At 36.3% G+C, this 16,478-nt stretch overlaps 1 protein-coding gene across 6 annotated transcripts in view; it reads left to right on the top strand.

The window, feature by feature from the left end:
- Positions 1 to 5,468, top strand: part of ccser2a (coiled-coil serine-rich protein 2a) — a 69,318-nt gene extending 63,850 nt beyond the window's left edge. For all 6 annotated transcript variants that reach the window (XM_073928593.1, XM_073928595.1, XM_073928594.1 and 3 more), the window contains one exon: positions 1,270 to 5,468. In XM_073928593.1, the coding sequence (XP_073784694.1) occupies positions 1,270 to 1,938 (669 nt within the window). In that variant the 3' untranslated portion in view covers positions 1,939 to 5,468. The remainder of the gene's footprint in view (positions 1 to 1,269) is intronic.
- The last annotated feature ends 11,010 nt before the right edge of the window (positions 5,469 to 16,478 follow it).

Genomic DNA, 16,478 nt, shown 5'->3' with positions numbered 1-16,478 from the left:
TCCCATTATTGACAATAATGATAGCCTTATTTATTACTCTTTCTTTGTATATACTACCAATGCTCGTTAGTTTGATTCCCAACAACTTATTGGCTGTTGTTACCACCTTGCGCAGTGACCTCTTCTGGACCTCCATACCAACAGATCACACAAAATGTTGCAATACTTTTAATTTAAAGCACGAAAAAGCATGATCAACAATATGTTGTCAACATTAAAAATCTATAGTTTTTTTAAGAAGTGCATTCTCTGTTGAAGTTTTTTCCTTACACAGTCAGTCCATACATCTCACATCAGTTTACTGTCCAACATCACACCCAAATATTTATAATTTGTTATTAACCGAATTTGCTCCACATTAATTAATGTGGGATGAGTTTTGCTTTGTGTTCTCACTCTAAAATCAATAATCTCCTTAGTTTTAGAAATGTTCAGGGGAAGGTTTGACCAAAGGCTCACCAAAGCTTTTTAGCAAATTTAGCAAAAGTAATGCATTATAGGAAATGAAGTGATCTGTCACCTTGGAATCCAAAATATATTTATTAATTCATTACGAAGTAACAATCTAATTTAAACAACTCGCTTTTCTTTAGGTGGTTTTTAAGAACGGTCTATGTAATGTACAAAAAACCCTTTGGATTTTAGTTCATTTTCTGATTTATTGTGTTTAAAATGCATTAAATAGATACAAAATTTGTAAAGTTCTCAATACATTTCTGAATTGTGTCTTGGTTTAAGTGGTTTAGTTTTGACTGAAGTGTGAACATTGATACTTGCATTCGCATTTTAGCAGTTTGCTCTGAACTGAACTATAGTGAACAAAGACTGCTCTCAGTAATGCTGCTTTTAATACTGTATTTGATTTAAATTTTCAGTTTGGAAAATTCCAACATAAATTGGTCAACTTTAGCATGGGTCTCTAACTTGATTACTAGAGGGCCGCAGCTCTGCACGGTTTTGCTCCAACCCTAATCAAATACAGCTGATCCAAATAATCAAGTTGTTTAAGAATAATAGAAACTATTAAGCAGGTGAGAGTTGGAGGTGGTTGGAGATAAACTATGCAGAGCTGTAGCCATCCAGGAATTGAGTTTGAGACCATTACTCTTCAGTGTTTTTCTCATTCTCTGACATAATGAGATGCATACTTCGAAAGCTAATACTTTTTGTAAATAGAGAATTCAGTTCAAAATGCTGATCCCCTGATCGCAGATCATTGATTCCACTATTTTTTATTGTGTAATTAATCTTCTGTTTCATCTTCCACAGCCTCAAATACTTCAGCCCATCAGTCGCATCCCCAACGAGCCCCTCATCCAGGGAAAACTAGCAAGAACAGTCCCAATCGGGGGCCGCAGTAATGCCTGCACCGGAGGTGAACAGCCACCCATGCCCTGTCCTCCATCCCCCTGTGCCCATCCACTTCTGCCTCCTGCTAGAGACCCTCGTGTAGAGTCGAAATCTTTACCTGACCCAGAGGAGATGAGTCGGTTGCTTAGCACCCACCTTCGCATACAAGACATCAATGAGAGTGAGTCACCGGGGGCTGGAGAACAGATTGCGAGACCGACCCCAGAAAGCCATCAAAACAAACTGCTGCAAACACCTCACCCCCTGTCCCTCTTCAGCCCTCGTGTCCTGCAGCCTCCACGTCTACACAGACGGGTAACACTCTCTGCTCTGCCTGTAGGGGGCTGTAGTGGGTCAAATCCAAAATCTAGACTCTCAGTGAACTACAAGGCCCAGCAGCAGCAGGAGCAGCTTCCTCCTCCTCCGTCCAGAGGTTTGCCATGCTTCAGTGCTGAGAACCACATCATACTGCATGGCCAGCCCTCCCAGGCTTGGCCAGTAGTAATCAGGAGAGAAGCTAACCCAGAACACAATGCTTCAGTATCGCTTGGTATCTCCACAAGACTCCCAAAGCCAAAGATCCACTGAGTGTCAGCTGCAGCCATAGACACTGATAAGGCTACCTCCCTAAACGCATGATTACACATGCGGCTTGCACTAGATGGTGTTTTTTGTGGCTAGACAACATTTTAAGCTAAAGCAGCTAAAGTTTTGCTTCTAACTATGCAACAAAAAGTCTCACAATCAGTGCTACTGTTGCACAGAAACATTGCACCTAAAAGTCATTGATCTTCATTCCACTTCACCACTCATCTTCCATATTCACCCTTATAAATTGACAAATGATGGACAGAAGTTCAGGCTGGAAAACGGGCAATGAAAAGCAGCAGATTAGTCTTTGTTTTATTGATGCTAAACAAACGTCAAAGACAACAAGTGTGTGCAGTGCCATTGACTGCCTGTGGAGCTTATTTGAGACCCTCATTGTCTGGATGTTTTCCCATGCGCCGTGCCCTCTGGACGCCCACTCATTTAGTGGGTGAATCTGACATTTACATCAGCGACCTCCTGAGGTTTTACTGCAAAACACATATTATTGTCTAGGCAGTCTCCTAGAGCCTGTCTTAAGGATGGAGTGAGTCAGTACATCACATGACTCAAGTCTCCTCTTCAATTTTCACAGGAAAAGCTGTCATTCTGCTGTTATTTGGTGTGTTTGTGTATTAGTTCATGCTTCATTTCACATCCACGTCTGAGTTCACCACATAAACCAGGCTCTCGGGTATTGTTTTTTTCCCTCATTCGTGCATCTTGTTTGTCAGTGCAACAAGTCTCTATGACCTACAGACATAGTGCTTTGGCAGGAGAGTACACATTCTGCTGTCTGTGCTTCCTTTATTTTCACCTTGTTTCAGTCGCGATCAGCAGATTTCCATTTAAGGCTCATGCCTCCTGTATCAACGAGGTTCTTTTTTTGGATTATAAATTATGGCATGCTCAGAGTTTTAACTTGCTTTTTCACCTCTCATTAGTCGCGTATAGAACTGTTATGATGCTTTTAAATTATTTATACGCTATAAAGATGTTTACAGTTGCCTTTATTAAGCTGTTTGGTCTGTTTCAGTTCTGCAGGAACTTGTTTGCCTTGTCTTTGGCAGAGAAACAGTCTTGCTGAGAAACTTTAAATGTGCAAGCAGTACACACACTTGATGAAGTTCTTAGTTTTTGGAAATGTTGTTGCACTAACTTGTTTTTGGCTCTGCGAGACATGAATTATTAAATCCATGAAGTAAAATTTTTAGTTAAATTTCTGAAGATAGATGCATTGGACTGTTTGTCCAGTGCAAGTTGCTTTTGATGTCCATATTGGCCACAGCAGATGTTTTCTTGGATATTCAGGATGATTTTCCCCTTAGTGAGCGCTGCAAAAAATGTCTTGTTTCAAGACCAAATAAATAACTAAAGATTCTTAATTCAAGAAGCATTTTTTTAGGTAAGCAAAATCTAATGTATTGTTTTGAGGAATAATATGCCAAAATCATGCGAGTTTTCCCCTTAAGAAGTAAAATAATCTGCCAACGGGGTAAGCAAAATAATTTAGTTTTTCCTTTTGACATAAGATTATTTTGCATACCCCATTGGCAGATTTTTTTTTGCTTGTTAAACTCACTTCATTTTTACTGTTTTTGTATGTGTAATGACGTGTTTTTTTAATTTTAGGTTGCCTTTTAAAATCTGGCAGGGGGCAACAGATGAAAATTAGCCCTTGTGGCTAACTCTGGCTTATTTACAGTTTTACTGTTGATTAATGAGCATTGTCCCTGTTAAATAAAATAAATTCAAATAAATTCAAATTCATTTTGGCACATTATTTCTTAAAACAAGACATTATGTTTTGCTTGTCTAGACAATTCGTCCTAATTTAAGAATTTTTAGATATTTAAACTAGAAACAAGACAAAAATCCAAGTAAGAAAAGCATTTTTTGCAGTTTTTCATAACTCCAAATGTTGGTCAAATTCGAGTTTTTGTGCTTTTGGCATGCCTTGATACATAATACAGTACACACTAATACACAAATATACAACAAGATCAACTGCATGGAAGCACATACATTTTCCATACTATGATTTCAGATCCTCCTTTAAGTCCTCCTCAGTGCTTATGTGCAATATACAGTATATGTATCCGAGTGTATGTACTTATCAGTATATACAAGAACTTCACCTTATAGCTTCCCCACAGATCTTCAGTCTGAAATGAAAATGATTAACTGCCATCTTCTCATCACATGAGGTGTTTGGGGTTTTACACCGCAATCTCACGTGGGCCACATACTTCTAGACACACCTTAAGCAGAGATGGGCAGCCATGTTTAAAACCAACTAAAGAAAATCAATAGAAGAAGGATATTTGTGTGTTTGTGTGTGTGTTTGTCGTTCACTCTCTCCCAGCTCTGTGGTTATACTAAGCAGAAAATCAATGGAGGGCTTGTTTTGTAATGCTCTGGAGACACTTTGTTTGTGTTTCTCTCTCACTTTCTGTCTCTCATTGTGGCGGTGTACGTGTGCAGGAGGAGAGGTCCCACTGTAGACTTGCTAATTTAAAGTCACAGAAGTACATTGATTCTGTCCGTCATGGGCAGAGGTGAATCGCTGGTGTCAATGAGGTGCCCGTTTACAGCCAGGAGCATCTTCTCTTTCATTAGTCTATTAATAAAGAAAAATGTAAAAAAATAAATAAATTAAATAAAAAGTAGCGTCCCTAAAGGCATGGTTCAATTGGAATAAAAAAAATGTATTTGAAAGTTATTATCCTTCATTTTTACAAAATGTCTTTGTCCAAGCGATGATAGTATGAAAAAAAACCCTATCTGACTAAAAGTTAAACAGCATGATTTGGATCACATAAACATTCACTGAATAAAGAAAAAATGTTGAAAATTCTGTTCATGCTGTTAAAAAGCTCTTAAGAATATCTGCAGAAACAAAGATGCCATTAACAAATAACTGGTGCGGTGCCGCAGTGTGAAAACCCTTCATCAAAAACAAGTTAAAAGCGCCATTAAAACACTAGTTGTCAGTTTTCCCAGATAACTTTAATAAATGCACTCGTACAAAGACCTGGTATAAAATACATTTATGACTTGCTGCCCATGTGCGTGTTTGCTTTTAACTGGGTTCATTTTACCTATACTAGCATGAAAGTATTTAAAGAAAAAGGGCACTTGCCATCCTTTAAAAAAAAGAACTATATATTTCCACAGACTTCATGTCTTGTTATGATTTTTCACTTTTTGTGACCCCATTGTATGAGGCATTGTCAGAAAGCTCCCACTGCTCCATTATAGCTTCATGAAAATAACAGCTGCCAACCTGTTTGTGTGGAGAGAAAAGATGTGTACTAACAGAAGAGTGAATTCAAGCACTTTAAATGACCCGTTTCAACCTCCATGATGGAGAGACTGTTTTTTTTTTCTTTTTTCTTTTTTGTTGACCTGATCTGTTTGATTTGCTGTCATTTTTATTGTGGCAACTTTTTTGTGCGTCTTAATGTTTTGTCCTTGTGTGCCCTGGTTCAGTGGAAGGTGTGATACTTTAATAAAGTGAAGAAGTATGATTCATGCTTTCTGGTGAATTTTTTCCTTTATCAGAGAATTCATTTGTGTGTCTTATTGCAGCTGTATCCAGCTATATTTTACACTCTGCAGATCCTAATGCATTCTATTCAGAGCTGCTTTATGCCAACCTGTTCATTATACTGTAAATCCTCACATTGGGGAAGAATTGTCTAATATTCTCAGAGTTGTGTCCCAACGACCGTCTGTATAAGCAGCATTGACAATATAAAGATAAATAAGCCCTGAACTTCAGCACTGAAGAAAACTTTCAGCTTTGTTTTCTCAACCTTAGATGGGTATACAAAGAAATGAAATGATATTTCTCCAGTTTTATTTTGCGGTTACAGCCGAGACATTGTAAACAGTCTATAGTTATTTTTTACCACAATGATTTCAGTTCTAACAAGAAAAGTTTGTCTTGACAAACTTCTGTGTTGAATTTAAAGATGTTTTAGTTGCTGTTACATTTCCAAACAGTTCCTAGTTTATTCTATAGGGTATTAATGGTTGGATGGATGGAGGAATTTCAAGTCAGTCCCAGAGGCAATCTTGGAGATATGTACATTGTAAAAAGCACCACAGATTAATAGAGACTGCATGTAGCTCATGATTCAAGTATATTTACAGTATTTACACTTTTGCACTTGTGCCTGATCTTTGCTTAGACAACCTTTAATGCTGCATGGTGTCTTTTTAGTTGATGTTTTTAGTAGTTTTAGATGTATGTATGGGTTGGTACTGTAGTTATACTACAGAAGCAAATATAATGTACTGCTGGTAGGCTAACTTTTTTGTTTATTTTAATAATTACATATGGTAATCAAAACACATCCAATTATTTGAAATCTTTGAACTCATTCATTCATTCATTTTAATTCGGCTTAGTCCCTTTATTAATCCGCTGTCGCCACAGCTGAAATAACCACCAACTTAGCCAGCATATGTTTTATGCAGTGGTATCCCAATTCCAGCTGCAAACCAGTACTGGAAAACATCCATACACTCATTCACACACATACACTATGGCCAATTTAGTTTATTCACAGTCTTTGGACTGTGGGTGATACCCAGAGGAAACTCATGCCAACATGGGGAGAACATGCAAACTCCACACGTGCTGTGGTTTAAACCAGTGACCTCAATCTTGGAACTTATTAAATTCAACAGCATTTTAGTAAAAGATTAATTTTATATAGTGAAATTACAATTTTATGAACACAGTTTTTTTTTGTCCTTAGCTGCATTTTTTGCCATGGATTAAAATTCTCTTTCGATTTGACGCATTTCCTTTAATAGCAGGAAAGATGACGGTTTTCCAGCAGTGGCTGTGTTCTTGGCTGTAATAATGTTTAAAGGGTAAAATAGTTTCTGTATAATCGCTTTGCTGAGAATCCACTACGAGTTTTCCACTTCCACTTTTCAGAGAAACTGTTCTACCCACTCCATTTTAAAAGTTGTTTATATGTTAATTTTTTTTATATAAACGCCTGAACACAAAATATCTGATAATAGATTGCAAACTATGCAACACATTTAAGAAACAGAATGAAACAAACTTGTCCAAATGTATACCTGAAGTGTGTGCACCATTTTTTATATATATATATATATATATATATATATATATATATATATATATATATATATAATGTTAAGTTAACATACTTGTTTAGCAATAGCTTTTAAAATACACAACCTGGCCATATTGAAGTGAATTAAAAGAACTCTTCTTTAAATTCTATTGGTCTCAGCTATTTAAATGAAGTGTTTGTTGATTAAAGGAATGTGGCCTGTTAATTCAGTCACAATATTTTTTTCAGAATAATCTATGAGTTGTTTGTTTATTAAAACAAAAGCTAATATTGAACCCAACCTGTTTAGATTTTATTTAGGATTGTTTGTATTGAAGACGCTTTCCTTGTGTCTTGATTTGACTATCTTGTTATAGTAAAGTAAACCACAGACCAGCTTTGGAAATAAATTTCATGTGTTTACAGTATGTCGTCCAATCGTAAAATGACTGACTTACAAATCCATGAGCATCACACTTGCCTCAATATGTGTTTAATAATCCCAGTCAATCTCAGTGAATATAGGCAGTGTGTTTTGGTCAGTTTCTAATACCATGTAAAGCAGGTCTGTCCAAACACCGGTGTCCTGCATAGTTTAGCCCCAACTTCCTTTAACACACCTCCCTGAAAGTTTCTAGTATACCTAGAAAGAGCTTGATTTGCTGCTTCAGCTGTGTTTACTTGGGGTTGGAACAAATTATGCAGGACACCGGCCCTTCAGGACCAAGTTTGGACACCCCTGATGTAAAGCATAAACAATAGTGTCTGATTAAGAAAAAAATGCACTGCAACACATTGGAGAAAAATTATGTGTTGTTGTTCAAAAGTAGTTCAGTGGAAGTTGACAACATGCTGCTAATCGGGCTTATCCAAACCTCTTTAAATGTTGATGATAGTGAATATGGCAACACACACTCACACAATATTGTGTGTGCCAGCTATCTATGTTTTTCGCACTGCCTCATTAGATGTAATCCAGTAAAACTGTAGTACAATATCATAATGTAAGTCAGGGCTGTCCAAACTCAGTCCTGGAGGGCGGGTGCCCTTAATAGTTTAGCTCCCATTTCCTTCAACACACCTGCTTGGAAGTTACTAGTATATCTAGAAAAGCTTGATTAGCTGCTTCAGGTGTGTTTAATTGGGGTTGGAACAAAAATATGTAGGACACCGGCCCTCCAGGACCGAGTTTGGGCACCCCTGATGTAAGTTAACACTGTAATCTCTGTTAGTTGCTGTCATTAATAGACTACGGGTTCAGTTCACCATTTAGATCAGATTCCAATCAGGAAGGGATTTGGACTGACAGTCTGAATAATGTAAATTCATTTACAGAGAGAGGGTGTTTCTGTTACCATGTGGTTGCCATTGTATTTCCAGACAGTATAGATGGATAGAAAGAAAGACATGTGCTTTTGTCTGTCTCTGATGTCTCACTGCTGTCAGCCTGTATCTACTCTCAGGGTGTTGATGATGGTGTGAAGATTCGCTGAAGGGCAGAGATTCAGAGACGCCGCGCTGCTTCTGCCAGCGACTCATTCTCGTTTCTCAGTGCACTGAACTGAAGATGCTGCGTCCTCCAATTCCCTGCAGCGCTTCAGGGCTATACGCTACTGCTTTTGACATACAGCCTGTATCTTCTGTTGGGAACTGCCTCTGCATCCCCTACTCGGAAAAAGTTAGAGACTTTTATTTTTTTAATACACATTTTATTTTTGTTCACAGTTTCAATAGGTGAAGTTTTTTTTTTCTCTTTTGATCTACTAGGAAATGTCAGAGGGCCCTGCTTAGGTGAGATTGGGCTGCTCGGTCAGCCATTAAGAGAGTGTATATGTGCGTTTGAAGTGTATTTGGCTTTGAAGTTTAGTCTAGGAAGGTTAACTTCAAGTTCGACACTGATTGCTATTGTTGCACTGATCGGAATTGAATGTATGGCTCGTGTGGAGTCGTGCCAAGCAAAGTGTTGACCTTCTGACCACATCTGCCCCTCCAATTGTGTACTCTAGAGGTCAAGAAAGTTGATGGGTGTCTTTGTAGTCGGTGCTCAGTGTGTCTAATAATCTCTTGACTGGATGAATTGGGTAAGTGTGTGTATGTGAGAAAGAGAGACAAAGAAAGAGAGATTGGAGAAAGCAGTGTGAAAGAAATGAATTACATAATTGTTGTCTGTGATTATCCGGACCTCTGGAGCGTGTTTGTTTTTCTGCATGTTCATTTGTTTACTTCAGTCCAAAACAATGGCACTGGCGGTATTTTAATTTCCCAGTAATAAAGCTCTGCAGAGAGGAACGTTGGGAAGATTGAGGCGAGAGAAGGAACAACACTAGCTGGGTTTCCATTACTCTGTGTTAATGCGCATTTCGAAGTATCGCATGAGAAACAAGTAATGGAAACGACAAATTTCTAATAAAAATGCCTTAAATTGAAAAAAAGTTTTTAAGTTAGCTTGAGGTGGTTTTGAATTTCTGAGAAACAGGTTTAATAAGAATAATGGGAGATTGAAACACATTTGCTGAATACACACTGACAAAGCCACGTTACACTCGTGTTTAATCAGCTGTTTCCTGATAATGTTGTCTATGGCTGCAAAAAGCACCTTAACAAAAAGTATACAATTTCGAGACATGTTCCTTAAACTATATTCAAGAGTTCACACTTAGGATCCTCTATCTCGGGGCTCCCTAAGGTTTTTGAGTCTTGAGAGTTCCCCTGAATTTGTTCTTTTGGCTTGTTCTTTGATTATTAGAGTTCATGTATTGAAATCATAGTTCCAAAGTGCTTATATATGGTGCCAATTCGGTTTATTCAATTCACTTATAGCGCATGTCTTTGTACTGTGGCAGGAAACCAGAGTACCTGGGGGAATACTACATAAGCATGGGGAGAACAAACTCTGCACAGAAATGCCAACTGGCCCAGCTAGAACTCAAAATAGCGACATTCTTGCTGTGAGGCAGCAGTGCTCACCACTGAGCTGCTGTTCCGCCCTATCCTGGATAAAGTTGCAGAGGAGAAGGGGTGGATGGGAAGAAAATCAGGTTATTTAGGTCACGGTGGCGCAGTGGGTAGCACGATCCAGTGGCGCCCCCAGAAAATTTTCTTAGGGATGGCCAGAAGAGGCCGCACCAATCAATCCACAGTCATTTCGTGGCTGCTATTTATTTATTTATTTATTGAAATATTGTGAATTTACATATGTACATTTAAATTAACAATATCAAAAGCAAAATAATATTGGGGTGGCCTGAGTTTGTACCCCTCCAGTACACAATTGGAGGGGCCATCCCTTGGGGGCGCCCCTCGCACGATCGCCTCACAGCAAAAAGATCGCTGGTTTGAGTCCTGGCTGGGTTAGTTGGCATTTCTGTGTGGAGTTTGCATGTTCTCCATGTATTCGCATGGGTTTCCTTCGGGTGCTCCGGTTTCTCCATAAGACAAGTGTTTTGGGTGAATTGAATAAGCTAAATTGTCCATAGTGTATGTGTGTTAATGTAAGTGTATATGGGTGTTTCCCTTTATTGGGCTGCGGTTGGAAGGGTATCTTCTGCGTAAAACATATGCTGGATAAGTTGAAAGTTGTGGCGACCCTTAATTAATAAAGGGATTAAGCCGAAAAGAAAACGAATAAGTGAACAAATCTGGTTATTTATTGTACGTTTGGGTTCATAAATGATGTGATTACTAATGTGGGACCAGCTGTGGTCAATCATAAACATGTAATTCTCCCAAAAATAGTTTATAAATAAACTTCATTTAGTCAATATTTGAAATGGATCAAAACATTTCATCAAAATTGTCCTAGAAGTATTAAACAACACCCATTCTTGTCTTCGGATAGTTTTGAAAAACTTTTTTGATCCACTTGAAATTCTGACTACTGTATACCTTAAAAAGATTGAATAAGTTATCCTTACATTCAACACTAAAAACTGGACTGACAAAGTTTGAGTTTACTAGAACGTCTATGTTAAGCTGCTTTCACACAATCTTCTTTGTAAAAGTGCTATAGAAAATAAGATGAACTGAATTGAATCGAACATGCAAATTTACGAGGTGCTGTCCCTGCTGTGGTGCTGAATTCTTTGATATAAATGGTAGAACTGTGAGGATCCGTTTAATCTAGATCTAGTCCACTCTTGCAACTTTTTTATTTTATATATGATATTTTGCTCATTAGGGAGTTGTTATTAATATGCAGAGTATTCACTTTTAAATGAGGATAGTGTTCAATTTTACTTTGGGTGTCCTCAACAGGTTTTCTGTGGAAGGGAAGAATATTTAACGAGATAAGACATTTAACAATGAGCTCAGCATCTGTTAAGCAAAAAGTGTTTCCGTTTAGACAAGAAACATGTTCATGAAATGTAACCAAAACACTGTAAAATATGTATTTAAGACAAAAAGATTAGCATTAATCCAACGGGCAGCCCACTACAAGCAGCACGTGAAATGTATATTGTGTTTACTAAAGAAAAAAAAGAGAGAAAAAAAGGAGAAGTAAGAAGCTGAATTTCACGGCAGAGGGGGTCAGTTATTCTCAAAGTTATAGCTAAAAGCTGTGTAATTATTATTATTATTATTATTATTATTATTATTATTATTATTGAAACTTTTGTCAAGGTTGTCAAGAAAACTTAACTTTTCTCTGATTAAATACACTTTTTATAAATGGGTCCATGGAGATGCCTTTATTTGATTTAGTGCTGTACTGCTTTAAATAAACCTAGAAGCTTAACACTCATCAGTGTAATGTCAAGTTTAATCTTTGCTGGGCAACTTTTCAATTAGCTTATTTAAACACGGGGTGTATCACAAAAGAGTTATATTCATATACTGCAGACTTAGAAAATATATTTTTTTAGCACAGTGGTGGCCACTAGTGGAGTGAACCGTTAGTAGTCATAAGATGCTGCATAGCCTACCTGTATAAAGTGTTGTCCAAACACTGTTTTACAGAAGGTATGATTAACTGAGAGTAATTTAGGGAAAAGCATATTAAAGTAGGGTTAAGGTACAGCTTAAGGTACAATTTAAGAATGGCATGGCCTTAAAGGGATACTTCACCTAAATAAAAATTCTATCATTATTTACTCACCTGTCAGTTGGTCTTCTGTTGAACATAAAAGATGTTTTGAAAAAATACCCATTGACTTTCATTGTAATTATTTTCCTACTATGAAAGTCAATGGCTCCCAACAACCAGCATTCTTCAAAATATCTTTCTTTTGTGAAGAACAGTGGAAAGAACCCAATAAAGGTTTAAAACTACATGAGGGAGTGTAAATAATAAGTTAATTTTTATCAAAAATCGCTTTAAAAATGTTTCATGAAATGCAGTACACTTATTTATTACACACACACAAAGCATTTTACTTGTTTAAACTGTTTGTACAGAGAGCATCACAATTCTTAATTTTTTTTTTGAGACAACTTCATTGTTTTCTGTTCAATAAAAATTTAAAATTGGTAAAATAAGTTAACTTAAATTTGTGTTACCGCAACTGTGAACCCAGCATATTTTTTAAGTGTGTTTTATTTTGTATACAGCATGAATTAGTCAATAGTGGAATGACTATTTTTTTTTTTTTTCGTCCACATGCACTCATAAATGTTCAAAAATACAATGCATATCATCTTGCTTGAAGGCTGTCCTGTCCTGTCTTAAAAGAGGAACACAAGAACAGTATCAAGCACTCAGACATGCCCCTCTTGAACCTCTGTTCTTCATCACCATGCAATCACTGGAGTGAGCACTTAAACCCATCATACATGCCGCACAGAGGTCAGACAGCACTCACAGCTCTGTGTTCAATGCTCATTCAACAGGGTTTTGCTGTCCTGCAAACACTCTCAAGGAGGTCAACATGAGCAAAGCTTTTTTTTATATATATAAACCTCATGAAGTCTGTAGCCTTTTTCACACCTTACGATGTCCATTTTAAAGGGTTATAACATTTTAGCATTTTTTCTTCACACATCAGATGCTGAGCCAAGTAGAAAACATGTTTTTGAAGAAGCTTTTGTAAAGGCACATGATAATGGACTCTATGCACTGAAGCTAAATCTGTTTGTCAGTTCACCTTTTAGTGTTTAATCCTGTTGTGTACACACACAGTTCAGTAGTTCATGGGAGTGACAGCCTCATTCAACAAGCAAATTAACTGCTGAAATATTCAGACAGTGTCAACCGCAGAAACAAACATTTCATGAGGTGTCTACACAATCTTAATGGCAACAGCTATTTGTTAAACTTCTACTTCTATAGTAGGCCAAAAAACAGTGGGTGAGCTGAGTAGATTGTAAGAATTCATAGTGTTTATGTAATATACTCTAAGACAAAAAGTACTCGTATACAGTAGTGATATTAAAGTATTTAGGTACATAAGAGGGTGTGTGAGTAGATTTGATAATGACAGTAATGCAGTTCACTGGTTAATTAAAGGGGTACAATATCATATTTTAAACTTTAGTTGATGTGTAATGTAGCTGTGTGAACATAAACAACATCTTTGATTGTAATACGCTCAAAGGGAGACATTGACTTTTACAGAGATAGCTTAGCAAAGTCGACAGCAAACAAAGTTTGGGGACGACAAAAAAAAATATCATCTTGGTTAGTGAGATAATAGACGCTTCAGTTTATACACCATGCACATAAACTCCGCACAGTGAAGGAGCATGGCCAGAGGTGCTGCACTAAAAAAATGTTGTCAACAATTTAAATGTGTTGAATTTAGACACATTAAATATAGTAACGATTTGTTTAAATTTAGCCCAAATAAATTGTTTAAAACCAACTAACTTAAAAAAAATGTAAATCAAAGGAATCATCTTTGAATATTTTTTTGTGTAATATTATAGCAGAGAGCTAAAATGCTGTCCAAAATGCTGCTTTTCCACAGAGCTTTTTTTTTCTGTATTTAGGCTTCCAAAGGACACGACACAAAGAGAAGTGCTTACAATTTAATTTTAATTATTATTATTATTATCCAGAGAATTATATATAAAAAAAGATATAGCTAGCATTTGACAGAGGACAGCTTCCAGAATCTCTCCCAGTTCAGTGCTGGATTCAGCTAAAAACTCCTCAAAGAAGGAGCAGCTCCAACCATAATAGCAGAAGCTGTTGATTGCGAGCCACAATCTGTAAGCATTTTTATTTGTTAAAATTGACCTATTACATGTATCGTTTCTAGCGTTAATGGTATGTTGTAGCAAGGATGTACACAACGGGAAATGCTGTTTGGCACCGTTAACAACTTAGCTATAAATTCATATTTATCTGTCAAACCCCTGTAAACCCCCGCAATCTATAACAGCGCTGCAGTGTCTCTCTATGTGGCTGCTTTCCATGTGTTCTACATCTCAAATAATGAAGTCGCAAAAATGAATGTTTCATATTACTTACACAGGCTTATAACCCGAGTATATTCGAAACATGCCTATTAGATTTTATTTTAGAGAGCTGGTGTGGGGTTCATCTGTGCTCTCTTCATTTTCTGTCTAATTCAGTCTCACACTGACCTGGCTACACTGACAGTATTTACACAGGAGAGGCATAGCGCATGCTAGTGACCAGACATGACGCTTTCTGGTGACATGGAGCCGATCCGCGAGTCACAGCAGATTATGTTAGCTGACCAATCAGAGCTGCTTGAGGACGGGCTTTCGAAGGAACTAGGAGAAAATAGGATAGTTGTTTTCATGTTAGCTGAGTGGCTATAATCAGAAATATTTAAGAAAAAATAACCAGATTTTTTTTTTTTTACAAATGAAGTATAAACACAACCAAGCCTCAAAATACACTCGGAACCACCCAGAGTGTACAATAATGTATGTAATATTAATGTTTACAATATTAATAACTCCCCCCTAAAACACTATAACTTATAGTGTATATATAGTATATATAAATAGTATATAGTATATAGTATAGTATATATATAGTGGTATTACACACCACTATAACTATATAGTGGTGTGTAAAGGTGTGAATGTGGAAGCACACAGTGACAAGTAACATGGTGTGTAAAGGTAGTTCACCCAAATCATCATTTACTTACCCTTGGCTAGTTTAAAACCTGTTTGACTTTCTTTTCTCTCATTTCATACTGCACTGTTTCTCATTGTTTGGATTGTATTATATGTTATATCAAATGGATAGTTTACCCAGAAATGAAAATGTACTATTACTATTTACTCACCTTCCATTGTTTTTGTTTTTCTTACTATGAAAATCAAAGGATAGTGAGATTATTTGTTTATTTGAATGAAAATTATATGATCAATTATTCCTGACAGCATATGTTTTAGGTCATTGTAATGTAATAAACTATGTTAATCATGTTCTAACCTAATTTTACTTTAATTTTAAGTTATGCAAGCTGTTTTAAGTCAGTTTAACATGATAAAAGTGCAATGGTCTCATAAGGTTAATTTGATTTAGCTTAAAAATGTAAAGTCACTTGTAATTTTTTTTACAGTTTAGTAATAGCAAATTAAAATTTTTGGGTGAACTTTTCCTTTGATATAACATTTAAACATTCCAAACAATGAGAAACAAAGCATCAAGGACCAAACTAAATTAAATATAATGAAGAACAGTTTAAAACGAGGAATTAAATAAAAGAGTTATATTAAATACACAAATACGAGGAGATACTAAATTGAAAAAAACAAATAAAAAACAAAACCCACCTATGAACTCATAATAGGTGGAAACAGAACAAATGGAAGCAAAACAGTGTGGTAAAATGTTGGTGTGTGTGTAAAATAGATTATTTTCTACATTTATGTTAATTTATTGCAAAACAACTTAAGTGTCTGTACTTTATTGCTATGTTATTGGTAAAATGTCCTTGAATCACTTACAAACACTGATGATTATGGGTCTTATTTACCAAAAATTCCAGTTTATCTGATGCAAAATTAACTTGACCAAACAATAAAAGTAAATTCTAACTTTATATTGTCATTTATGTTTTGCTATAAAATCAAAGTCCATTAAAAAAATAGGTAAATTGCCCCTACCCAACACAAAACGTCGGCAAAATATTCCTTTGTGCTTTATTTTTGCTGGTTTGGTTTTTGAGATATTAAAATAATATTTTTAGGTCATTCAGTGGTCACGCATCCCCCTCACATGCCTCAAATTAATCCCATATAGTCACATTCATTTGTGCTTCTGCAATAAAATATTACACATTTAATTATGGACGATGACATCCAGCCTTCTGACATGCTCCCAATTGATCCAAAACAGTCTTGTCCATTGCATTAAATTGGTTTTCCCCATGCTTGACTGATATTCACTGAAAAACACCAGTGTGATGGTCTTATTATCTATTTCTGACAATTTTTAAATGTACACATTCATGTTGTTTCTTACTTTGCATCTTTGATTAATGAATAAAATAACTTTCTGGTTTCTGGTTTAAA

This window comes from Danio rerio, chromosome 17, assembly GCF_049306965.1.
Source record: "Danio rerio strain Tuebingen ecotype United States chromosome 17, GRCz12tu, whole genome shotgun sequence".
Classification (NCBI taxonomy): Eukaryota; Metazoa; Chordata; class Actinopteri; order Cypriniformes; family Danionidae; genus Danio; species Danio rerio.
The sequence above is the reverse complement of the archived record's forward strand: the minus strand, read 5'-3'. Positions and strand labels throughout refer to the sequence as shown.